The sequence below is a fragment of the Pelophylax lessonae genome (assembly GCF_965119305.1).
Source record: "Pelophylax lessonae genome assembly, chromosome: 2".
NCBI classification, from domain to species: domain Eukaryota; kingdom Metazoa; phylum Chordata; class Amphibia; order Anura; family Ranidae; genus Pelophylax; species Pelophylax lessonae.
In genome coordinates this window covers 187,643,116-187,669,902 of record NC_138769.1, presented here as the reverse complement: position 1 = coordinate 187,669,902, position 26,787 = coordinate 187,643,116, and the positions used below count along the sequence as shown (strand labels likewise).

The 26,787-nt window shown below is 44.6% G+C and overlaps 1 protein-coding gene across 1 annotated transcript in view; it reads left to right on the top strand.

Annotated features, from left to right (window-relative positions):
• LOC309548023 (uncharacterized protein) overlaps nucleotides 1–26,787 on the top strand; it is a 156,194-nt gene that overhangs the window by 39,892 nt on the left and 89,515 nt on the right. The window contains exons 10-11 of the mRNA XM_082248001.1: nucleotides 1,989–2,336; nucleotides 14,385–15,206. Of these exons, the coding sequence (XP_082104127.1) occupies nucleotides 1,989–2,336; nucleotides 14,385–15,206 (1,170 nt within the window). The remainder of the gene's footprint in view (nucleotides 1–1,988; nucleotides 2,337–14,384; nucleotides 15,207–26,787) is intronic.

Here is a 26,787-nt window from a genome sequence, read left to right as displayed (position 1 = left end):
TAAAGGCAAAACTTTTTTTTTTTTTAGTTTTGAAAAGAGTAAAGAAGGATTAGAACACCTGTCAGTTTTTATTGCTGTCTGTGTCCCCGTTAGGGGGATTCGCCCTCCCTATTTGTCCTGTTTATCATTATTATTAAAAGTAAAAGAAATACCCACGTTTTGGATTGTCTCCAGAAAAGTAATAGAGGGGGAAATCTTCCAACGGGGACACTAGTCCTGGGGAACCGGGAGTCCCCAAGGGATTCCCTTTATGTATATGGATTTTCTCTCACTTCCTGTTTTGACCACGGCACAGGAAGTGAAGGGAATCTTCCCAATAGGACACAGATGGCAACAAAAAAATAAACTTCCAGGGGATATGACCCTCTTCTGCTGTTCTGCTTTAATCATTTTTACATAAGACATGGTCTCTAGGAGAATTGGTTATTTAAAAATATCATTAGTCATTAGATGTGAGGAGCTAAAATTGTTGGCAGCCACAAGAAAGAGTTTTACCCATGTGTGGGTTCTGCTAAAAGCACAGACTAAGCATCCAATTTGATAGGAGAGATAACAGAACAAAAAAATTAAGCAATTGGCAAGAATTCCCAAGAGACGCACAAGGGGAAAAAAGGGGTGTGGGAGTCCCCCCAACAATCCATTCTAGGCCCTTCAGGTCTGGTATGGATTTTAAGGGGGACTTGAGGTAAAAAAAAAAAAAAAAAAATGTGTGAGTTCTCCCCCAAAATCCATACCAGACCCTTATCTGAGCATGCAGCCTGGAACCGAAAGATACCAGGCCACATGTCCTCAACAGAGGGGAAACTCCCCCAGCGAAGGACCTTGTCCCCATGTTGATGAGGACAAGGTCTTCTCCCCACAGTTCTGGCCCAGTGGTTGTGGGAGTTTGCAGGCAGGGGCATAACAGAATCTGGAAGTTCCCTTTAACAACAAGGGGGTCCCCATATCCCAGTCCCCCTATGTGAATGAGTAAGGTGTGTATAGGTACAGATTCATCAAAAGAGTCAGTGGTAAATAAAAACACAACACGGTTTTGGACAAGTCCTTTGTTATTTTTTATTTATTTTTTTCCCCATCACTTACATTGCCCAGCGATATAGGACAAAGTCAATCACAGTGAATTATGGCCGCTGAACCAAAAAGAAAAAAATAGTGGAGACGTCGTTTTTATTTCAGGCTACAATTTTGACTATCTAAGCAAATATTTTCTAACCACTTACCATCCAAAGTAAATATACTTGGCATATAGTGAGCTACATTCAGTAAAAAAAAGGTTCAGCTTGGTCTCCTTCCCATGGGAGAACTCGTCAAACATGTTTCATCCAGTAGGGGCTTATGATTAATCCCCTAGTGGGTGTAGTCCTCAATGCGTTTGACGGACCAGTATTCTACCTGACCTGCACCTGCAAACATTGTGGCCAGTCCAACAGACTTGAACATTTGAACTGTATCAATGTTATTTGGTTTTTGGTGAGCTTGGTACTGTTTTGTTCTGATGGCTAACAGTTATCCAGTAAAAGTGATTTGGGTGGTTATAGTACTGTGAAGGTGCCAGTAAGGTAACAAATCGTATTTTTGGGTCCTCAGATTAAAGAGTTAAAAAAAACCCGGTCTAATCCTATTTTGGGTAAACACAATAAAGATAATTGATAGCATCATATACTCTGATTTTCCATAGTATGAGGAACTGTAAAAAGCTATCTGCAGCAGGTATTTACCAGTCACAGGCAAATCATAGACCAATAATCACTCACCCTAAAACTAGCTAGGGTGATTAATGCATTATTATATACTTAATTAGATAAAAAGTGCCCTTGCTTACATTGACATCAGGTTGAATAAAAGCAGTGTGTCTTAAACTTGAATATTAGTATGTACAGCAATCTGTTACAAAGAACTTGCAACGCTTTCAGAAAGAATGAATTTGATTTGATGATTTTGAATTACCGTAATTATACAATCTAATGTTTCTTTGTATTTGTCACTAGGTAACATCACGTGGAAAGTCCACTATATTTCTCACAAATTCCCAGCAGGAGAAAATGCATGCTATGGTTCAAAGCTATGTTCTTGCAGTGGAGAAAATGTTGCATACCACATTTCCCCATTACTTTTCAACCTTTCCAATGATCCTTTTGAGGCGAATCCTCTGCCCAATGACTCAGTGTTCTATAGAGAAGTGCTACAGAAAACACAGCTGGCTATAGCACATCATAACTCAACATTGTATCCAGTGCCTCAACAGCTCTACGGGCTAAAAAACATTTGGGACCCCAGACTGCAACTGTGCTGTGGAACCTTTCCATTCTGTCAATGCAACAATAAAAGCAAAAGCTAGATCTAGCAATAAACATTATTTCATCTGATATGACAATAATCTACTCACTGAAATTTACAGAACTGTTGTAAAGATAACCAAAACTGTGATATGTAATGTACCTGTTTTATTACTATTATATGCTGTTATTTCAAGTTCTGCTGTGTTGGTGAAACATATTAAAGTGGAAGAAAACCCTAACTATAACTATTCTTAACCACTTAAGCCCCGGAAGATTTTACCCCCTTCCTGACCAGGGGGTTTTTTGCGATTTTTTTACTGCGTGAATTTAACGGACAATTGAGCGGTCGTGTGATGCTATACCTAAACGAATTTGACGTCCTTTTTTTCCCACAAACAGAGCTTTCTTTTGGTGGTATTTGATCACCTGTGCGATTTTTACTTTTTGCGCTATAAACAAAAAAAAGCGTAAATTTTGCAAAAATAACAATATTTTTCACATTATTTTTATATGAAATTCCCCCCCAAAAAAATGTAAAAATCAAAATTTTTTAACATTTTTGGCCAATTTGTTTTCTGCTACATATGTTTGGTAAAAAAAATTGCAAAAAGCGTATTTTGATTGGTTTGCGCAAAAGTTATTGCGTTTACTAACTAAGGGAAAGATTTCAGTCATTTTTGGTGTTTTTTTTTTGTAACGCGTAATGGCGGCGATCTGCGATTTTTTTTTGCGGTACTGCGACATTGCGGCAGACAGATCGGACCCTTGACTGACATTTTTGACACTTTTGGGATTACCAGTGACATTACTGCAGTAATCAGTGCTATACATATGCACTGTTACTGCAAAATGACACTGCCAGGAAAGGGGTTAACTTTATTAGGGAGGGAGGGGTTAAGTGTGTCCCTAGGGGCATGCTTTTTACTGTGATTGGCTGTGGCTACTAGTGTAGGAACAGTGATCAACGGTCCTACATAGTAGAACCGTATGATCACTGTTTCTACACAGGGGAGAATGACAGGCGGCTTGTTTACATCAGCCGCCTGACTTTCTCCCTCTGCACCGACGATCGGCGAGTGACCGGCGGACATCGGGTCACACGCACTGACTTCCATGTGAACGAGCCGCGGCGGGCGCACGCTCGCCCGCTATTGGCTCACAAGGAAGTGACAGGCAAGCGACGTAGATCTACGTCACTTTGCCTGGCCGGGGCTGACCGCCGCAGTGAATAGTCGTGCGGCAGTTGGCAACCGGTTGATAATCAATCATTTCTCCCCCCACCTGCCTATCCTGTCTACAGTGCCATCTTAAGAGCATTATATGCCCCTGGGCAATGCAGTGCCCTGGGACCCTGACTACATGATCACCCACGAGAATTAAAATGCAAATTATCGATAAGGCAATATTTTATTGGTACAGCAGTGCCAGGCTAATGACAGCTTCCAAGTTGGGCGGCTGGGTCCGGTGAACACACACACGGACGGGAGTCAGACTTGACTGTCCTGTGTGTGCCTGTTCCTGTGGAGGCGGACAGGCATTCCTGCAGTTGGAGGCTCCCCTTCCTCCCCCAAGTGGCCTGACCGCAGCGCAAGGCCAACAGGCACTTGCCACCTGTTAAGTTCGGTGGCAGGATGCACACGGAAATCAGGACTAATGCTTGGCTGGGGAAGGTGGGGCCCCCGGGCAACTGCCCAGTGTGTCCAATCGATAAGATGGCCCTGCCTGTCTAACCTATTTTGAATCTGCTATGGTCCGATTATGTGATCCTGCAACTCTGTGTAAAGCCTAGTGCACACAATCAGAAAATCGGACAAAAAAAACACCTTTGGAGCAATTGTGTGATAATTTGACACAGCTTTTGGTGACCGATCACAGCAGTTTGGAAATTTTTTTGCCACCTCTAACCATTCTTCAGGGTTTTTTTAGAAAGTGCACAGAAAAACGTCAAGTTACAGTAAGTTATAGAAATATAGTATATTTATAAATTGGATTTCTAATTATTGATCAACCTTTATACCTTTATATATGCATTCTGTAGTGCTGTGATGAGCGCCTTGCACGTCTCTGGGATGTTCTTTCCAAGGGCCTGTGGGAAAATGTCAGTTGGAAATTTCAAGTCCTGGAGGCTTCATCCTGTCACTACATAATGTAGGGTGGCTATCAAACTTTGCTCTGGACTAATAGCTTCACGCATTACAGTGTCTTATTTCTGGATGTGCGGCGGTGTGGCAGCAGTTAGCAGTTACTGAAAGCACTCATCACTCATCTTCAAGTAATTTTGAAAATCATCTGGGTTTTTTTCCTGGATTTCTCGAAGAAGAGGCATGTGTGAGTACTTTCCGCAGTTGAGAAGCCGTTCCTTACACTATGTTTTTCGCCGGGTCTTCTTTTTTTGTTTCAGGACATTTTGAATAGCCAAAATTCTAAGGATAGCTATTGGAATCTTCTATTTCTGGTATAGAGAAATCAATTTAGGAAGAAAAAGCAAACAACAAAAACAAGCCCATGGACTGATTTCTTGTGTCTGGATGCAAGTTGGAAATGCTTGTTGCCTGGCTGTACAGAAATAGGGGGACTTATGATCCAGCGGCTCCTGCGGTGGTAGCGCTACAGACAAGTAAAAGGTCACACTCATTGGCCGACAATTTCCCCACCGAAAGATTTTTCACCAGTCCAACGCTCGGCAGACTTTCTAGCAACAACAGGCAGCTTATAACCTGAAGCACAAAACAGCAGCAGCTTCAGAGAGACATGTACTTAAAGTGGAACTTCACTCTCTCAATCAGCACTGACTATTTTTAATCCTCACACTACTTGCATTTGTAAATAGATAAGAAGGTATTGTTTTAAACTTTATTTTTTACATGTCTTCAGTTACTTGCTGGTTTTTTAGGCCTAGGCAAATGATGTCATGATGTCACATCCTCCTGCCTACATGCCTGAGCTAAGGGCAGACAAATTCCATGAACTTGCTACATGAATCATATGCCCTTAATCAAGATGGCCACGGCCAGAAATGCTGGGGGGTGTTTTTCAATATGATTTCGTAGCAAAATAAAGCATGGGGACATGGATGGATGGGGGAGTTGGTTTGAATATTAAAAATGATTAAAATAGCATTTTTGGTTTGTGGTGCTCAGATACAGTGTAGTTCCACTTTAACAACCATTGTAGTCCTTTATAAAGAATATGCACTGCCTGGCTAAAATAAAAAGTTGCCACTTGGAATTAACTAAGCAACTAACTAAACTAAGCATGCAGAAACTATCCTATTGGATAGTTACTGCATGTGCCCAAAGAATGAGGTCAGCTGACTCCCTGAATATTCTGAATGACCAGATTATTCCATCAATGGATTTTTTCTTCCCTGAAGGCACGGGCATATTCCAAGATGACCATGCCAGGATTCATAGGGCTCAAATTGTGAAAGAGTGGTTCAGGGAGCATGAGACACCATTTTCACACATGGATTGGCCACCACAGAGTCCACAACTTAACCCCATTGAGAATGTTTGGGATGTGCTGGAGAAGTCTTTGCACAGTGGTCCGACTCTCCCATCATCAATACAAGAGCTTGGTGAAAAATGAATGCAACACCGGATGGAAATAAATCTTGTGACATTGCAGAAGCTTATCGAAACATTGGCACAGCGAATGCATGCCGTAATCAAAACTAAAGGCGGTCCAACGTGTGTGACCTTTTTTTTTAGCCACGCAGTGTATTTAATTTAGAAATAAATGGGTAATAGGAATGGCAATTTAATGGGGCCACTTTTCTAGCTTTTCTCTTTTGTGAGCGTTTAGCCTCTATGCTTAAAACACAAACCAGCACCAAAAATCCAATGAGAGAATGAAAACTGCTGTAGCTGGAGTGGTACTAACATTTAGGCCTCTTTCACATGGGCATACTAAGGCGTACAGTCGAGTGAAGAGCCGTGTTTGTTCACATGGGATGCATAGATATTCGGCACATCCCCCATTCAGGCAATTGGGACTCAGCGGCTGCACTACTCCCAGTTTGACATCTTTGCCGGTGCGTGTCCACAAAAGCAGACAGTGTTAGTTCGGGGACACACACCAACACCCCCATGGATGTCAAATTGGGAGCAGAGGCTGTGTCCATTAGTGATGGAAGAACATGGGCTGGGGCAGTTTCGCGAACGTTATCCGCAAACTTTCTCATATGTTCGCAAACCGCAAGTTCGCGGCGGGGCCCAATGACTTTAATGGCAGGCAAACTTTAAAAATCTTCAGGTCATATTTGCAGCCACAAAATACTTACTAGCTGTGCACAAATAGTCCCACAACATGGACGATGTCATAACAGAAGTATTGCTATCGGAAAAGTTGCCCTAAAAATTATTTTTTTTTTTTTCCTAAATCAGCCAGAACTGACAGCAGTGATCGAAAGTTTGGGCACCCCAGGTAAAAAATTGTATTAATGTGCATAAAGAAGCCAAGGAAAGATGGAAAAATCTCCAAAAGGCATCAAATTACAGATTAGACATTCTTATATTTCAACAAAAGTTAGATATTATTTCCATCATTGACACTTTCAAAATTACAGAAAACAAAAAAAATGGCGTCTGCAAAAGTTTGGACACCCTGCAGAATTTATAGCATGCACTGCCCCCTTTGCAAGGCTGAGACCTGCCAGTGTCATGGATTGTTCTCAATCATCGTCTGGGAAGACCAGGTGATGTCAATCTCAAAGGTTTTAAATGCCCAGACTCATCTGACCTTGCCCCAACAATCAGCACCATGGGATCTTCTAAGCAGTTACACATAAACAAAGGAAATATCAGCGCAGAGAGGATAATGTATGCAGCTGAACTCTCAGGTCAAAAATACAATTCCTGTCCGTAAATAAATAAATATAATAGAGCAGCGCTAAAAAGGTACACACTAATCTAAAAGTATGATAAATTATAATAAAAACAGAGATAGTCCATGCAGAAGCCCGTGATGAAGGTGAACCACACTTTCTGGCAGGATCAACAGGTGCTCTGAGTGATATAGTATCCACCACCTTGTGCAATGGCCTCTCACCTTAAGCTTATAAAATGTAAGCATGTAACTCGAAATTTTATGGATGGATCTCCCCTTAAAACACAGGCAGCAGGATGGGTCTGTATCCCTCTGATGCTTCACCACCTAAGGACTTCACAATGATCCAGCAGACTCCACACTGATCTTAGGGCGGACTTAACAAGATCACAACTAAAAAGACTTCAACCGGCAGCTTTCCTCAAGACCATGAAACAGGAAAAAGAAAACCGGGCAAGCCCATAGTGTAGTATTGCCACACACTTTATTCAAAATAAATAAGGTAAAGACAGCCTCTTACTTGTGTAAAGGTAAAATCGCATCACATAGCATTCCAGCAGTACCGTCGGGACCCGTGGGTGCCTCGCCGGATTTCCAAACAACAGTGGGCGACGTCTGTTAGCTCAGCCTTCCCCCCGGACGCGTGTCGTCCCCCAATGGGCGGGGACTTCTTCAGCGGTGTGTAAAGGCTCTTTCTAACGTCGCCCCTTAAGAATACCGACCTGCCCACTGATTGGACAAGCGGTACAAATCATCTCATTGGTCGGCCTCCCCCTGCCTGGACAACCATTAACTACTTCCGGGATCCTTACGGCGGAAGTGACGCTGCCCCGCATCTGGAGACCGCCCAATCACCGCTCTCTGGTTGGATGAGTGGTCCGGATGTGATTACTGGCTGGTCTCCCGTAGTCATAGCAGCAGCGGACGCCGCCGCTCTGTATAGAGAGGAGGCGTCCGTACTGCACACCGGAGGACCGCCCTTTCGTCACTCCATAATGACAGGAAATGGAAAACAATGCTGCATCGCACCACTGGGAGTTCATGGTACCGCCCTACAAATATGCAGATGGCCAGCATGTAAATACAAGACTCAGCAACCGAAAGAGGATAAAATCCTTCTACTCTGGGCTTGATATAATTCCATAAAAACAAAAGCATCAAATACATAGTGATTATAAATGTAAATGTAATACAGCCCATCACTTATTTCAATCATGTGTACATAATAAAAATATAGGGGTACAGGGGTTACATACAACCCAAAAAACTCGGCCACAAACAAGAGAAGGAAAAGGTGGGGGTAATATTCATAACATGCATCTCTACATACACAAGAGATACATATGCTAAAAAATATATACACATATATACACATACGCATATATATACATACATATATATATACACATATACCTCCACACCCCCATGGCCAACTCCCCTAAATCATCATAAATAAAGTGTACACCTTTACTGTTAAAAAACTAAAATATACTAAAAATAGAGCCAAAAGACGTCCCACTGTTGTCTGGATCACAACACTTATAACAAGGAAACATATTAAAATATAAAACATCATGTTAAAAACTAACTAAAAAAGAGATTTGTATTATCTATCGGATAGGAAACAATTTAAATCGAACTCAACGTTCAGACCCCGGGGTACCCCCACTTTAGTCTCATATATCCAAAAGGACTCACGTTGACTCAATTTTCTAATCAAATTGCCTCCCCTCCAATGTCTATGAACTCTTTCGATACCCCAAAACTTCAGACTCCCAGGGTCTTTATTATGGAATTTTTTGAAGTGTTGGGTAACGTGGTGGGGGGTTTTACCCTTTTTGATACTCCGAACATGCTCAGCGACCCTAGTCTGTAGGGCCCTTGATGTCCTACCTACATACTGCAGGCCGCAGTCACATTCTAACATATACACTACGCCTGTAGTCGAGCAAGTGATCAGATCTTTGATTACATAGCTCCTTCCTGTTGCTTTAGCTATGAACTCTTTCCTACGTTTCTGATTCCTTTTGGCTGTTTTACACACTACACATTTGCCGCAGGCATAAAATCCTGATAAATACGGCAACAGTTTGTTATTAATCTGTGTAGGTGGGTCAACGACCCCTGGGGCCAAGAAATTCCTGAGGGTGGGTGCCTTCTTGTACACGAAAGATGGTCTGGCAGGTATAATAGCTCCCAAGGTTTTATCCTGTTGAAGGATGGGCCAATGTTTACTGAAAATCTTCTCGATCTTTTTATGCTGGACATTGTAATCTAGTATGATTCGTATCTCATCCTTCTTAGGTTTATCTACCTTGGGGGCAGAGGACAGCAAAGACTCTCGATTAATAGCCTGAACGGCCAACCTATCCTCCTCCAGTTTGTCCTTGCAATATCCTTTTTGTATGAATTTGTCACAAAAAACCTTTGATTGTGATTCAAAATCCGCGTCAGAAGCGCAATTGCGCCTTAGACGCATAAACTGCCCTTTAGGGATATTGCAGAGCCATGTGCGATGGTGGCAGCTATCTAGTGGGATGTACGCATTACGGTCCGTAGGTTTTGAGAAATTGGAGGTGGTAATACTGTTTCTGGTTGCCGTAATGACCAAATCTAAGAACACAACCTTTTCCTTGCTGGTAGTCCAAGCCAAAGATATGTTTTTGTTGTTAGAATTCAATCTATCCATAAACTTATTCAAGCCCTCCATGTCCCCTTCCCAAATAAGAAACATATCATCTATATACCTTCTATAACAAGTAAGCTCAGGGGGACGGTCTTTAAATACTACTTCTTCCTCCCAGTGGGCCATGAAAAGGTTGGCCACACTGGGAGCGAAGCGTGCCCCCATCGCCACACCTCTGGTTTGAAGATAATAGGTCCTATTATACCAGAAGTAATTCCTAGTGAGACAAAACCACAGGCTGCTCAACAGGAAACTTCTGAGTTTTCTAGGGAGGTTGGACTGGGAAAAAGCCCATTTAACGGCTGCTTCTGCAGCATCATGTCCGATTATGGTATATAGCGAACTAACGTCCGCTGTTATCAAAATCGTAGATGCCGTACAAGGAAAATCTTGTAGAATCTGTAAGATGTGTTTAGTATCCTTAAGGTAGGATTTAGTTTTAACAACCAGAGGTTGTAAATACACATCTATAAACTGTCCTAATCTGGACGTTACGGATTCTATGCCATTTACGATTGGCCTACCTGGTGGATGATCCTTGTCCTTGTGTATTTTAGGTAAGAAGTAAATAACCGGAGTCCGACAATACAGAGGATCAAGATACAAGGACTCTTTTCTATTTAGGACTCCTTTCTTCTTACCAGATTCGATTAAGATGTTCAATTCACCCTTAAAATCTGGAAGAGGGTCACGTCGTAAAATATTATACGTGCTACGATCCGAAAGTAGGCGTGCTATTTCATTTTTGTAATATTCCTTACTGAGGACAACAAGGCCCCCTCCCTTATCCGCCGGCCGGATGACAATATCTTTGTTCTCCTCTAAAGCTTTTATTCCGGCTTTAATGGATTGGGGGTCAGCCACTTTCCTTACTTTTAGATCTTCTAGATCTTTAACCACCATATGTCTGAACACGTCAACGTATTTATTCCCCTTGTTTTGGGGGTTAAAGGTTGATCTGTTCTTTAGGCCAGTATGTTGAAAGGTTTCGCAGAGGGGGTTGGTTATGACCGAGGGGCCACTAGGGGGGTCAGAGGAGTTCTTCAGAATGGGGTTATTCATACAGTATTTCTTGATATTAAGGGAGCGGATGAACTTCTGAATTCCCACATAAGTTTGAAACTTATTTAAATTTCTCACCGGTGCGAACTTGAGGCCCTTATCAAGGGTCCTAAGTTCATCCTCTCCCAACTGTACCCCACTCAAATTAAAGATGCCAGATCCTATCGGGATCTTTTTCCTCTGGACCCTCCGGCCTCCTCGGTTTCCTCTCTGTTTCTTTTCCCTCCCTTTCCCCCTGGAGTACCCTCTCCTGGTGCCCTCCACCAGTTCTCCGACTGGTTTTGAAAGGGAGGAGGGGGGCCCCTCTCCTGTCCCCCCACATTCCCTAAAAAAGGAATCCCATACTGATTGTTTTGTAGGGGCTCGAACCTGTTATAGGTAGCTACCTGGGCATAGGATGAGTTGTTCCCTCTATTGGGGTAACCCCGATTCGATTGACCACCTCTTTGGGGATGGGCCCCGCGCCCTCTTCCCCGGCCATTCCCTTGTGGGTTCTGTCTCAGGGTTTGTGGGCGATCTCTCTGAGGGTTGGAGTATTGTTCATTGTGGTAGTTATTTGGAGGGACAACATAATTACCTCTCCCTGAGGCGTTAGGTTTCCCTCTACCACCTCTCCCCCCTCTTTTCTTACCCCAGTTGTGATTCCCCCGTTGAGAATCTCCATTATAATATGGGGCCGGAGAGGCTCTCCACCCTTCTCTAGAGGTTTCTCTCACTTCCGGTGCTGGGGTGATAGGGGGGTCTTGTGAACCTTCCTCAGCGTCATCAATCTCTATCTCTCCTATGTTGGTGTTCTTTTGCCATTTGTAGATGTTGTTATCCTGAAAATCACCAAAGTCCCTAATGTATTTTTTCTTTTTCTTATTTTGCGTTTCCGTATCCCATTTAACCAGCCTATTTTTAAGTATCCCTGAGAGTCTTGAAAACTCCTCAGTTTCTTTATGTGGCTCTAGGGAAGTCTGTAGTTCTTTAATCTGGGTTTCTATGGTTTTTAATTTGCGCTTTTTCCTTAAGAGGAGAAATTCTATTAACTCAAAACCCTTATTGGAAAAAAACCTTTTCCATTCCTCCATGGACTCACTGTCTAGTAGTCCATCGTTAGGTGGGAGATCCCACCTGAGGCGCCTTGGAATGAGTTTTTCCCGCAAATAATATTCGAAGGTAGTAATATCCCACCATAGTTTGATCTTTTTTTCAAGTGCATAACCCAGTTTTCTAAAGGAAGAGGACACATCCCCCTCCCCATTGGATACTGGGTTATTGGAGAAAATGTCTCTCAGATTGACTTCTCTCTTTTCAATGTAGCTAAATATATCCATAATGACTGCCGCCAGATATAAGTATATTGGATGACCGTAAACACATAAACAAAGGAAATATCAGCGCAGAGAGGATAATGTATGCAGCTGAACTCTCAGGTCAAAAATACAATTCCTGTCCGTAAATAAATAAATATAATAGAGCAGTGATAAAAAAGGTACACACTAATCTAAAAGTATGATAAATTATAATAAAAACAGAGATAGTCCATGCAGAAGCCCGTGATGAAGGTGAACCACACTTTCTGGCAGGATCAACAGGTGCTCTGAGTGATATAGTATCCACCACCGAGTGCAATGGCCTCTCACCTTAAGCTTATAAAATGTAAGCATGTAACTCGAAATTTTATGGATGGATCTCCCCTTAAAACACAGGCAGCAGGATGGGTCTGTATCCCTCTGATGCTTCACCACCTAAGGACTTCACAATGATCCAGCAGACTCCACACTGATCTTAGGGCGGACTTAACAAGATCACAACTAAAAAGACTTCAACCGGCAGCTTTCCTCAAGACCATGAAACAGGAAAAAGAAAACCGGGCAAGCCCATAGTGTAGTATTGCCACACACTTTATTCAAAATAAATAAGGTAAAGACAGCCTCTTACTTGTGTAAAGGTAAAATCGCATCACATAGCATTCCAGCAGTACCGTCGGGACCCGTGGGTGCCTCGCCGGATTTCCAAACAACAGTGGGCGACGTCTGTTAGCTCAGCCTTCCCCCCGGACGCGTGTCGTCCCCCAATGGGCGGGGACTTCTTCAGCGGTGTGTAAAGGCTCTTTCTAACGTCGCCCCTTAAGAATACCGACCTGCCCACTGATTGGACAAGCGGTACAAATCATCTCATTGGTCGGCCTCCCCCTGCCTGGACAACCATTAACTACTTCCGGGATCCTTACGGCGGAAGTGACGCTGCCCCGCATCTGGAGACCGCCCAATCACCGCTCTCTGGTTGGATGAGCGGTCCGGATGTGATTACTGGCTGGTCTCCCGTAGTCATAGCAGCAGCGGACGCCGCCGCTCTGTATAGAGAGGAGGCGTCCGTACTGCACACCGGAGGACCGCCCTTTCGTCACTCCATAATGACAGGAAATGGAAAACAATGCTGCATCGCACCACTGGGAGTTCATGGTACCGCCCTACAAATATGCAGATGGCCAGCATGTAAATACAAGACTCAGCAACCGAAAGAGGATAAAATCCTTCTACTCTGGGCTTGATATAATTCCATAAAAACAAAAGCATCAAATACATAGTGATTATAAATGTAAATGTAATACAGCCCATCACTTATTTCAATCATGTGTACATAATAAAAATATAGGGGTACAGGGGTTACATACAACCCAAAAAACTCGGCCACAAACAAGAGAAGGAAAAGGTGGGGGTAATATTCATAACATGCATCTCTACATACACAAGAGATACATATGCTAAAAAATATATACACATATATACACATACGCATATATATACATACATATATATATATATACACATATACCTCCACACCCCCGTGGCCAACTCCCCTAAATCATCATAAATAAAGTGTACACCTTTACTGTTAAAAAACTAAAATATACTAAAAATAGAGCCAAAAGACGTCCCACTGTTGTCTGGATCACAACACTTATAACAAGGAAACATATTAAAATATAAAACATCATGTTAAAAACTAACTAAAAAAGAGATTTGTATTATCTATCGGATATGAAACAATTTAAATCGAACTCAACGTTCAGACCCCGGGGTCCAGATTAGGACAATTTATAGATGTGTATTTACAACCTCTGGTTGTTAAAACTAAATCCTACCTTAAGGATACTAAACACATCTTACAGATTCTACAAGATTTTCCTTGTACGGCATCTACGATTTTGATAACAGCGGACGTTAGTTCGCTATATACCATAATCGGACATGATGCCGCAGAAGCAGCCGTTAAATGGGCTTTTTATCAGTCCAACCTCCCTAGAAAACTCAGAAGTTTCCTGTTGAGCAGCCTGTGGTTTTGTCTCACTAGGAATTACTTCTGGTATAATAGGACCTATTATCTTCAAACCAGAGGTGTGGCGATGGGGGCACGCTTCGCTCCCAGTGTGGCCAACCTTTTCATGGCCCACTGGGAGGAAGAAGTAGTATTTAAAGACCGTCCCCCTGAGCTTACTTGTTATAGAAGGTATATAGATGATATGTTTCTTATTTGGGAAGGGGACATGGAGGGCTTTAATAAGTTTATGGATAGATTGAATTCTAACAACAAAAACATATCTTTGGCTTGGACCACCAGCAAGGAAAAGGTTGTGTTCTTAGATTTGGTCATTACGGCAACCAGAAACAGTATTACCACCTCCAATTTCTCAAAACCTACGGACCGTAATGCGTACATCCCACTAGATAGCTGCCACCATCGCACATGGCTCTGCAATATCCCTAAAGGGCAGTTTATGCGTCTAAGGCGCAATTGCGCTTCTGACGCGGATTTTGAATCACAATCAAAGGTTTTTTGTGACAAATTCATACAAAAAGGATATTGCAAGGACAAACTGGAGGAGGATAGGTTGGCCGTTCAGGCTATTAATCGAGAGTCTTTGCTGTCCTCTGCCCCCAAGGTAGATAAACCTAAGAAGGATGAGATACGAATCATACTAGATTACAATGTCCAGCATAAAAAGATCGAGAAGATTTTCAGTAAACATTGGCCCATCCTTCAACAGGATAAAACCTTGGGAGCTATTATACCTGCCAGACCATCTTTCGTGTACAAGAAGGCACCCACCCTCAGGAATTTCTTGGCCCCAGGGGTCGTTGACCCACCTACACAGATTAATAACAAACTGTTGCCGTATTTATCAGGATTTTATGCCTGCGGCAAATGTGTAGTGTGTAAAACAGCCAAAAGGAATCAGAAACGTAGGAAAGAGTTCATAGCTAAAGCAACAGGAAGGAGCTATGTAATCAAAGATCTGATCACTTGCTCGACTACAGGCGTAGTGTATATGTTAGAATGTGACTGCGGCCTGCAGTATGTAGGTAGGACATCAAGGGCCCTACAGACTAGGGTCGCTGAGCATGTTCAGAGTATCAAAAAGGGTAAAACCCCCCACCACGTTACCCAACACTTCAAAAAATTCCATAATAAAGACCCTGGGAGTCTGAAGTTTTGGGGTATCGAAAGAGTTCATAGACATTGGAGGGGAGGCAATTTGATTAGAAAATTGAGTCAACGTGAGTCCTTTTGGATATATGAGACTAAAGTGGGGGTACCCCGGGGTCTGAACGTTGAGTTCGATTTAAATTGTTTCATATCCGATAGATAATACAAATCTCTTTTTTAGTTAGTTTTTAACATGATGTTTTATATTTTAATATGTTTCCTTGTTATAAGTGTTGTGATCCAGACAACAGTGGGACGTCTTTTGGCTCTATTTTTAGTATATTTTAGTTTTTTAACAGTAAAGGTGTACACTTTATTTATGATGATTTAGGGGAGTTGGCCACGGGGGTGTGGAGGTATATGTGTATATATATATGTATGTATATATATGCGTATGTGTATATATGTGTATATATTTTTTAGCATATGTATCTCTTGTGTATGTAGAGATGCATGTTATGAATATTACCCCCACCTTTTCCTTCTCTTGTTTGTGGCCGAGTTTTTTGGGTTGTATGTAACCCCTGTACCCCTATATTTTTATTATGTACACATGATTGAAATAAGTGATGGGCTGTATTACATTTACATTTATAATCACTATGTATTTGATGCTTTTGTTTTTATGGAATTATATCAAGCCCAGAGTAGAAGGATTTTATCCTCTTTCGGTTGCTGAGTCTTGTATTTACATGCTGGCCATCTGCATATTTGTAGGGCGGTACCATGAACTCCCAGTGGTGCGATGCAGCATTGTTTTCCATTTCCTGTCATTATGGAGTGACGAAAGGGCGGTCCTCCGGTGTGCAGTACGGACGCCTCCTCTCTATACAGAGCGGCGGCGTCCGCTGCTGCTATGACTACGGGAGACCAGCCAGTAATCACATCCGGACCGCTCATCCAACCAGAGAGCGGTGATTGGGCGGTCTCCAGATGCGGGGCAGCGTCACTTCCGCCGTAAGGATCCCGGAAGTAGTTAATGGTTGTCCAGGCAGGGGGAGGCCGACCAATGAGATGATTTGTACCGCTTGTCCAATCAGTGGGCAGGTCGGTATTCTTAAGGGGCGACGTTAGAAAGAGCCTTTACACACCGCTGAAGAAGTCCCCGCCCATTGGGGGACGACACGCGTCCGGGGGGAAGGCTGAGCTAACAGACGTTGCCCACTGTTGTTTGGAAATCCGGCAAGGCACCCACGGGTCCCGACGGTACTGCTGGAATGCTATGTGATGCGATTTTACCTTTACACAAGTAAGAGGCTGTCTTTACCTTATTTATTTTGAATAAAGTGTGTGGCAATACTACACTATGGGCTTGCCCGGTTTTCTTTTTCCTGTTTCATGGTCTTGAGGAAAGCTGCCGGTTGAAGTCTTTTTAGTTGTGATCTTGTTAAGTCCGCCCTAAGATCAGTGTGGAGTCTGCTGGATCATTGTGAAGTCCTTAGGTGGTGAAGCATCAGAGGGATACAGACCCATCCTGCTGCCTGTGTTTTAAGGGGAGATCCATCCATAAAATTTCGAGTTACATGCTTACATTTTATAAGCTTAAGGTGAGAGGCCATTGCACTCGGTGGTGGATACTATATCACTCAGAGCACCTGTTGATCCTGCCAGAAAGTGTGGTTCACCTTCATCACGGGCTTCTGCATGGACTATCTCTGTTCTTCTAAGCAGTTGTCTAGAAAACTGAAACTGAAAATAGTTGACGCTCACAAAGCTGGAGAAGGCTATAAGAAGATAGCAAAGCGTTTTCAGATGTCAATATCCTCTGTTCGGAATGTAATTAAGAAATGGCAGTCATCAGGAACAGTGGAAGTTAAAGCAAGAATTTCGAAGACCAAGAAAAATATCAGACAGAACAGCTCGCAGGATTGTGAGAAAAACAATTCAAAACCCACGTTTAACTGCACGATCCCTCCAGAATGATCTGGCAGACACTGGAGTTGTGGTACACTATAGGGATGATCGAACGGTTCGGGTCGACCATCGGTTCGACCCGAACATTGGATGTTCGATATTCGGCCGAATACCGAACTTTTTGCGGCAAAAGTTCGGTATTCGGCCACCAGAACCGCCCAAAATGCACTGGGACAGGAACTGGGCTTTAAAAGCCCGTGATTGGCCCAGAAACGTCTGCAAAAGCCAATGAGGGGGCAGGAGTCTCCTAGGAACGTGATTGGAGTGACTACGGGGACCAGAGGCCAATCAGGAGTGAATACGCCCCACACTATATAAGATGGCCCCGCCTAACCCCTAGCACAATTATCCAGAGCCTGTTGAAGAGAGTTGAAGCAGTTCTGTCTGACTCCTGCTTGCTACACTACATTTCCTACATATCGAGTGGTTCTAAAGCTCCATATAGCAGAATTGTATTTAGCTTACAGCCAGTGTAGTTAGATACAGCGATTGTGCTGGTTCTTAGAGTTAAAAAAAAAAAAAAAAAAAAAAAAAAAAAAAACTTAAGGGACAGTGTCAGTCTTCTGCTGTATGGAGCTTTCTATTTAGTGGAAAGGGATATCTAGTGTAGTTAGGGAACTTTGTACTACATTAGTTAGATTTGAAAATTTAGTTTCTGTAGGGAAAGTGTGAGGGTTCTGTTTAGTGAGCACGTGGCACAGTGCTGCTGTATCACAGCAGGTATACGTGCTTGCTAGGCAGCAAAATACAGTGACAACTTAACGCCTGTTGTTCAAAGCGTTAGGTGCACTGTACAAAAGCCTTTGCAACTGTGCGTGACACGGAACTGCTGTGCTGTATCCAGCGACAACTGTGGGTCGCATAGCAGTGTGCGTTTTTCACCGCACACAGTTGCCAACGCATCAGTGACAACCTAACGCCTGTTGTTCAAAGCGTTAGGTCCACTGTGCAAAAGGCTTTGCTACTGTGCGTGAACCGCAACTGCTGTGCTGTATCCAGCGACAACTGTGGGTCGCATAGCAGTGTGCGTTTTTCACCGCACACAGTTGCCAACGCATCAGTGACAACTTAACGCCTGTTGTTCAAAGCGTTAGGTGCACTGTACAAAAGCCTTTGCAACTGTGCGTGACACGCAACTGCTGTGCTGTATCCAGCGACAACTGTGGGTCGCATAGCAGTGTGCGTTTTTCACCGCACACAGTTGCCAACGCATCAGTGACAACCTAACGCCTGTTGTTCAAAGCGTTAGGTCCACTGTGCAAAAGGCTTTGCTACTGTGCGTGAACCGCAACTGCTGTGCTGTATCCAGCGACAACTGTGGGTCGCATAGCAGTGTGCGTTTTTCACCGCACACAGTTGCCAACGCATCAGTGACAACTTAACGCCTGTTGTTCAAAGCGTTAGGTGCACTGTACAAAAGCCTTTGCAACTGTGCGTGACACGCAACTGCTGTGCTGTATCCAGCGACAACTGTGGGTCGCATAGCAGTGTGCGTTTTTCACCGCACACAGTTGCCAACGCATCAGTGACAACCTAACGCCTGTTGTTCAAAGCGTTAGGTCCACTGTGCAAAAGGCTTTGCTACTGTGCGTGAACCGCAACTGCTGTGCTGTATCCAGCGACAACTGTGGGTCGCATAGCAGTGTGCGTTTTTCACCGCACACAGTTGCCAACGCATCAGTGACAAATATGCCTGGTAGACCAAGAAAAGGCATACGTGGCCCTGCTGCGGAAAGGGGCACAGCTTCTAGGGTGTCTAGAGGCAGGGGTGGACGTGGTGGTCAGTCCTCAGCCAGGCCACCATTTGGATTGTTCTCCGGCAGTGGCCAAGCTATACGTCCACAGTATGTACAGGAGGTGGTGGACTATATGAACAAACCCTCATCATCGGCATCATCTGCAACTACAGTGACCCAGGCAGAGAAAAGTGGTCAGTCTTCTGCAGTTGTCAGAACAAATACAGATGAGTCCATGTCCACCTCATGTCCTCCCTTAGACCCAATTTCAGACATGGCAGAGGAGTCAGCTGAGCTGTTTGACCACAGTGTCGGCCATCTACTCCAGCCTGATGCTCAGTCCTTTATGGAGTCTGATGTTGGGTCTGAGTTTGAGGAGGAGGCAGAGCAAACAAGAGGGGAGAGCAGACGGCCCGCTCCATCTAAGGCCGCACCTGTTGTCTCCCAGGCCAGGCCTGATGCTCAGTCTTTGATAGAATCAGATGTTGGGTCTGAGGTTGAGGAGGAGGCAGAGCAAACAAGAGGGGAGAGCAGACGGCCCGCTCCATCTAAGGCCGCACCTGTTGTCTCCCAGGCCAGGCCTGATGCTCAGTCTTTGATGGAGTCAGATGTTGGGTCTGAGGTTGAGGAGGAGGCAGAGCAAGCAAGAGGGGAGAGCAGACGGCCTACTCCATCTAAGGCCGCACCTGTTGTCTCCCGGGCCACTATACACACCTCATCTTGCTGGGCCTTTTTTGAGACATCCCATGCAGATAAAACAGTTGCGATCTGCAAGATTTGTAAGAAGGGTATAAAACGTGGCAAAAATGTCAACCACCTGGGTACAAGCTGCCTAAACAGGCATTTGACAACCCACCACTCGGCCCGTTGGCAGGAGCATTTAAAGAACCCACAAAAGGGCCAAAGATTGGTCAGTCGGCCTCCTAGTTCTCCTCGCGCTCCTCCTCATGCTCCATCTGCTCCACCTGCTCCACCTGCACATCAGTCTGTTCCTGGCCCTGCTATAGTCACTCGTCACCTGTTGGCAGCCTCCACTGGCAGGGATGATGATATAGCAGGCAGTGTCGCATCTACCTCCAGCACACCACCAGCTGTATCATCTAGACGCCAAATTTCGATTCCACACATGCTGGAACGAAAAAAAATGTATACTCCCCGCCACCCACATGCCCAGCGTCTAAACAGTAGTTTGGCTAAACTACTGGCTCTGCAACTATTACCATTTAACCTGGTAGAGTCTGCTCCCTTCCGTGACTTCGCAAAATGTGCAGTTCCACAGTGGCAGGTGCCAAGTCGGCATTACTTTTCCCGTAAGGCCCTGCCATCCCTATACCAACATGTGGAAGGCAATGTAGTGTCATCCCTGGCCAAGTCAGTCAGCCGTAAGATACACTTGACGGCTGACACTTGGTCAAGCAAACATGGGCAGGGACGGTACATTTCTGTCACTGCTCACTGGGTGACACTGCTTGCCAGTGGAAGGGATTGTAGCCAGGGCTCGGTGCTGCAGCCAGTGTTGCCCCCACGTCTGCAAACAGCTGGTGGTGTCGCTGATCCGGGTAGATCGATCACTTCTACCCCCTCCTGCTCCTCCTCCTCTACCTCCTCCATGCCCTCCTCTGCAGAATGGTCCTTTGAATATGATGAGATACCACGTAAACGTTCAAAGGGCTATTCTATGTCTCAGGCCAAAAGGTGTCACGCAGTGCTGCAGCTTGTGTGTCTAGGGGACAGGCAGCACACTGCCCCTCAGATTCTTGGGGCTCTGCAGGCACAGGCCCAGAGGTGGTTGACACCACGCCAGCTGCAGCCAGGGATGGTGGTTACTGATAATGGGTCAAACCTCCTGGCCGCCCTTCGTCAGGGAAAGTTAACCCATGTGCCATGCCTGGCGCATGTCCTGAATCTCGTGGTACAGCGGTTTTTGAACTCGTACCCGGGAATGCAGGATGTGCTAAGGATGGCAAGAAGGGTGTGCAGTCACTTCAGGCGGTCGTACAGTGCCACTGCACGTTTGGCCGAAGTGCAGCGCGAGTTTCACCTGCCGGTACACCGCCTCATCTGTGACATGCCCACCCGCTGGAACTCCACCTTGGCTATGCTGCAGCGCCTGTACACGCAGCAGAGGGCCCTCAATGAATACCTATGCGAGTACGGCACCAGCACTGGCTCTGCGCGCCTGGGCTTCTTTTCACCACGGCAGTGGCTTTTGATTAAGGATGCATGCGCTGTCCTCTCGCCATTTGAGGAGGCCACAAGGATGGTCAGCCGGGACAGCGCATGCATCAGTGACACCCTACCGGTACTGTTTTTGTTGGAGCACACTCTGCGTGGCATTATGGACAGGGCACTGGAGGCAGAGCAGCAGGAGGAAGAGGAGGACTTCCTTGCCTCTCAAGGCCCCCTTTATCCTGAGAATCCTGACCCCATTATGCCTAGCTCCCAGAGGCCCGAGCAGGATCCAGGGGTGGAAGAGGAGGAGGAGGACGATTCTGCGGGAACTTTTGCAGGGTTTGAGGAGGAGGAGGAGGAAGACATGCGGCAATCTGCAAGGCCTAGTTTGACTCCCTCGGGACACTTTGGAGTAGTACGTGGCTGGGAGGAGGAGGAGCCCGTTGAAGATAATGTCGTTATGAGTGACCCCGAGGAGTCAGCTTCTCAGGCCTTCGCTAATTTGCGACGCATGGGAAACATCATGCTCCAGAGCCTGCGAAAGGACCCCAGAATCAAGGCCATTAAAGAGACTAACCACTATTGGTTGGCCACCCTACTTGACCCCCGGTACAAGTGTAAAGTCTCGGAGCTTTTCCCATCCACCCATAGAGTCCACAGGATCAAATCCCTTGAGGACAGTCTCAAGAGGAATCTGGTGAACATGTTCCCCGACTCCCGTAGGGTGCAGGGGCGGGGACAACCTACCATGGATTCTACTGGTGGTCACGAGAGGAGCGTTGGAGAAGGCGTGCGGTTGACGGATGCCTTTCGGTCTTTTTTTAGTCCTCACCGCCCAGGCCTCTCAGCTGCCACATCGCATCGACAGCGTCTGCATCACATGGTGGACGATTACGTGAGGGCACAAAGTGACACAGAGGGCTTTTCATGTGACGAATCCGATCCACTGGCATACTGGGTCTTAAGATTAGACCACTGGCCAGAACTGGCCCAGTATGCCATGGAGTTGTTGGCCTGCCCTGCTTCCAGTGTCCTATCGGAACGGGCATTCAGCGCAGCAGGAAGATTCGTCACAGACCATCGAACTAGACTCTCCACCGACTCAGTCGACCGTTTGACATTCATTAAGATGAATCAGTCGTGGATATCAAGCTTTGATGCACCTGATGCAGACCTTGTAGACTAGGCTATCGTTGTGATGTGGCAGTTGAGCCTCAGTTTAAGCCTGGACCATGGTGCCACCCTCAAACCCTCCTCTCATTCTCTTTACGTTCACAGAACCTCATTTTGGTTATGACAAAAACGACAATGTTTGCGCACCTGTTCCACAGGTGCACACCTTTACAATTTTTGGGCCTCCTTCAACACCAGCTCTTTGGGGTTAAGGTGGGGAGGCTATGCTAAAACAAAAACGACAATGTTTGCGCACCTGTTCCACAGGTGCACACCTTTACAATTTTTGGGCCTCCTTCAACGCCAGCTCTTTGGGGTTAAGGTGGGGAGGCTATGCTAAAACAAAAACGACAATGTTTGCGCACCTGTTCCACAGGTGCACACCTTTACAATTTTTGGGCCTCCTTCAACACCAGCTCTTTGGGGTTAAGGTGGGGAGGCTATGCTAAACAAAAACTACCATGTTTGCGAACCTGTTCCACAGGTGCACACCTTTACAATTTTTGGGCCTCCTTCAACACCAGCTCTTTGGGGTTAAGGTGGGGAGGCTATGCTAAAACAAAAACGACAATGTTTGCGCACCTGTTCCACAGGTGCACACCTTTACAATTTTTGGGCCTCCTTCAACACCAGCTCTTTGGGGTTAAGGTGGGGAGGCTATGCTAAACAAAAACGACAATGTTTGCGCACCTGTTCCACAGGTGCACACCTTTACAATTTTTGGGCCTCCTTCAACACCAGCTCTTTGGGGTTAAGGTGGGGAGGCTATGCTAAACAAAAACTACCATGTTTGCAAACCTGTTCCACAGGTGCACACCTTTACAATTTTTGGGCCTCCTTCAACACCAGCTCTTTGGGGTTAAGGTGGGGAGGCTATGCTAAAACAAAAACGACAATGTTTGCGCACCTGTTCCACAGGTGCACACCTTTACAATTTTTGGGCCTCCTTCAACACCAGCTCTTTGGGGTTAAGGTGGGGAGGCTATGCTAAACAAAAACTACCATGTTTGCGAACCTGTTCCACAGGTGCACACCTTTACAATTTTTGGGCCTCCTTCAACACCAGCTCTTTGGGGTTAAGGTGGGGAGGCTATGCTAAAACAAAAACGACAATGTTTGCGCACCTGTTCCACAGGTGCACACCTTTACAATTTTTGGGCCTCCTTCAACACCAGCTCTTTGGGGTTAAGGTGGGGAGGCTATGCTAAACAAAAACTACCATGTTTGCGAACCTGTTCCACAGGTGCACACCTTTACAATTTTTGGGCCTCCTTCAACACCAGCTCTTTGGGGTTAAGGTGGGGAGGCTATGCTAAACAAAAACTACCATGTTTGCGAACCTGTTCCACAGGTGCACACCTTTACAATTTTTGGGCCTCCTTCAACACCAGCTCTTTGGGGTTAAGGTGGGGAGGCTATGCTAAACAAAAACTACCATGTTTGCGAACCTGTTCCACAGGTGCACACCTTTACAATTTTTGGGCCTCCTTCAACACCAGCTCTTTGGGGTTAAGGTGGGGAGGCTATGCTAAACAAAAACTACCATGTTTGCGAACCTGTTCCACAGGTGCACACCTTTACAATTTTTGGGCCTCCTTCAAAGCCAGCTCTTTGGGGTTATGGTGGGGAGGCTCCGCCAACACCAAAACTACCATGTTTGCGCACCTGTTCCACAGGTGCACACCTTCATAATTTTTACGCCTTCTTCAACACCAGCTCTTTGGGCTTACAGTGGTATGGCTCCGCCAACACCCAAACAACAATTTTTGCGCACCTGTCACACAGATGCATATCATTGTAATTTTTTTCCTTACAAAGGCAATTATTGCTTTCATTACCAGCACTTTCATAGGGATATGGTGTCAAGGCATCGTCCGCACCACCAAATGCCCAATTTTTAAGCATCCTTTACTTCTATTCAAAGTCAAGAGACAACAGTATTCATCCAAAACATCTCTAATCTTGTTCACTCTGCACTACATTGTGGCCCCTACCCCTAACCCTCAATGTATCCGTGCATATATGTCTGTTTCTTGTGAGATTTCAAGTTAAAGTGCACCAAACACCATTTTACATGAAATAAAGTGCAATTACATACATCTTTGGACTTCTTGAAACATTTGGTAATAAAAGCCCCATTGTGGAAATACACCCGTTAATTATATGCACATTTAAAGAGACAGCACCTTTTTCCAAAAAAACCTCTAATCTTGTTCCCAGTGCACTGCATTATGTCCCCATCATACACATTGGCTGAGCCGTTGATTAGGAGCAAAAGAAAGGTGCGGTTAAGCAAAAAAGTCATTTTTGAAGGTTTGGTATGCTGTAATTCTGGTTCTGGACATGCTACAGAGCTGAAACTTCACAGGTACAACTTTTAGACCCCCCAGACACTAAATCCAAAGAAATCTCTCTTTTTTTTTTTTTTTTTAATTTTTTCAATAATTGGCTATCTATCAAAAACGACAATTTTTAAGAACTTTTTTTTGTGTGATTAATAGTCCCTGGGGCATGACCCAGAACCCTAGGCACTTTTTAGGGGCATTTATTGGGTTTTAGGGCTTAAAAATGGTGTTTTTTGATTACAGAAGTTCGGGTCCCATTGATTTCAATGGGGTTCTGAAATCCGAACCGAACTTTCGTGAAGTTCGGGTGTTCTGGTCGAACCGAACTTTTCAAAAGTTCGATCATCCCTAGTACACTATTCCACTATAAAGAGATATTTGTACAAATATGGTCTTCATGGAAGAGTCATCAGAAGAAAACCTCTTTTACGTCCTCACCACAAAAATCAGCGTTTGAACTTTTCAAATGAACATATAGACAAGCCTGATGCATTTTGGAAACAAGTTCTGTAGACCGATGAAGTTAAAATCAAACTTTTTGGCCGGAAAGAGCAAAGGTACGTTTGGAGAAGAAGGGGCACAGAATTTAATGAAAAGAACCTCTGTCCAACTGTTAAGCATAGGGGTGGATCAATCATGCTTTGGGGTTGTATTGCAGCCAGTGGCTCAGGGAACATCTCACTAGTAAAAGGAAAATGGATTCAATTGAATTGGATTTCAGCAAATTTTGGATGGTAACTTGATGCCATCTGTGAAAAGGCTGAAGTTAAAGAGAGGATGGCTTCTACAAATGGATAATGATTCTAAACACACCTCGAAATCCACGGGGGATTACATCAAGAGGCGTAAACTGAAGATTTTGCCATGGCCTTCACAATCTCCTGACCTCAACATAATTGAAAATCTATGGATAGACCTTAAAAGAGCAGTGCGTGACAGACAGCCCAGAAATCTCAAAGAACTGGAAGAATTTTGTAAGGAAGAATGGGCAAAGATACCTCAAACAAGAACTGAAAGACTCTTGGCTGGCTACAAAAAGCGTTTACAAGCTGTGATACTTGCCAAAGGGGGCAGTACAAGATATTAACTCCGCAGGGTGCCCAAACTTTTGCAGACGCCATTTTTTTGTTTTCTGTTATTTTGAAAGTGTAAATGATGGAAATAAAATCTAACTTTTGTTGACATATTATAAGAATGTATAATCTGTAATTTGATGCCTTTTGGAGATTGTTCCATCTTTACTTGGCTTCTTTATGCACATTAATACAAATTTTTACCTGGGGTGCCCAAACTTTTGATCACCACTGTACATGTCAAATAAATATACAGTAGGGTCCATTCACACATCTGTAAAATGGGTCCGCATCCGTTCCACAATTTAGCGGAACTTTTACAGACTCGTTGATTTTCAATTCCAGTCTAAAAAATTAGGCATTCACAGGATAAAGAAGTAAGTGTCGGTCAGTACAGGCCCCAAAAATTAGCCAGCAGGCGTTCACCTGACAGCAAAGAACGTTGTCTTCTGTGGCTGGAGGTATATTAAGAATTCACAGGATACAGAAGTAAGTGTCGGCCATTACAGGCCCCAAAAATTAGCCCACATGCATTTACCTGACAGCAAAGAACGTTGTATTCTGTGGCTGAAGGTACATTAGGCATACACAGGATGCAGAAGTAAGTGTCGCCCATTCCAGGCCCCAAAAATTAGCCCACATGTGTTTACCTGACAGCTAAGAACGTTGTATTTTGTGGCTGAAGGTACATTAGGCATTCACAGGATATTGAAGTAAGTGTCGCCCGGCCATTACAGGCCCCAAAAATTAGCCCACATGCGTTTATCTTACAGCTAAAAATTAGGCATTCAATGGACATAAAATGCCTTTTATGCCGCTGTTTTTTACCGAAGACGATGACCATGAATTGTTGTGGGAGGATGGCGGTCTGGCGGATATTTGTGGCCTGTCATGAGGAATTTAAATGAAACATGGTCTACTGTTCACATGTGTTGAATTCCACTGAGATCCATGCCTCATTCATTTTTATAAATGTGAGGTAGTCAACACGGTCATGAGCTAGGCGAGTGCGCTTATCGGTCACGATCCCCCTGCTGAACGTCC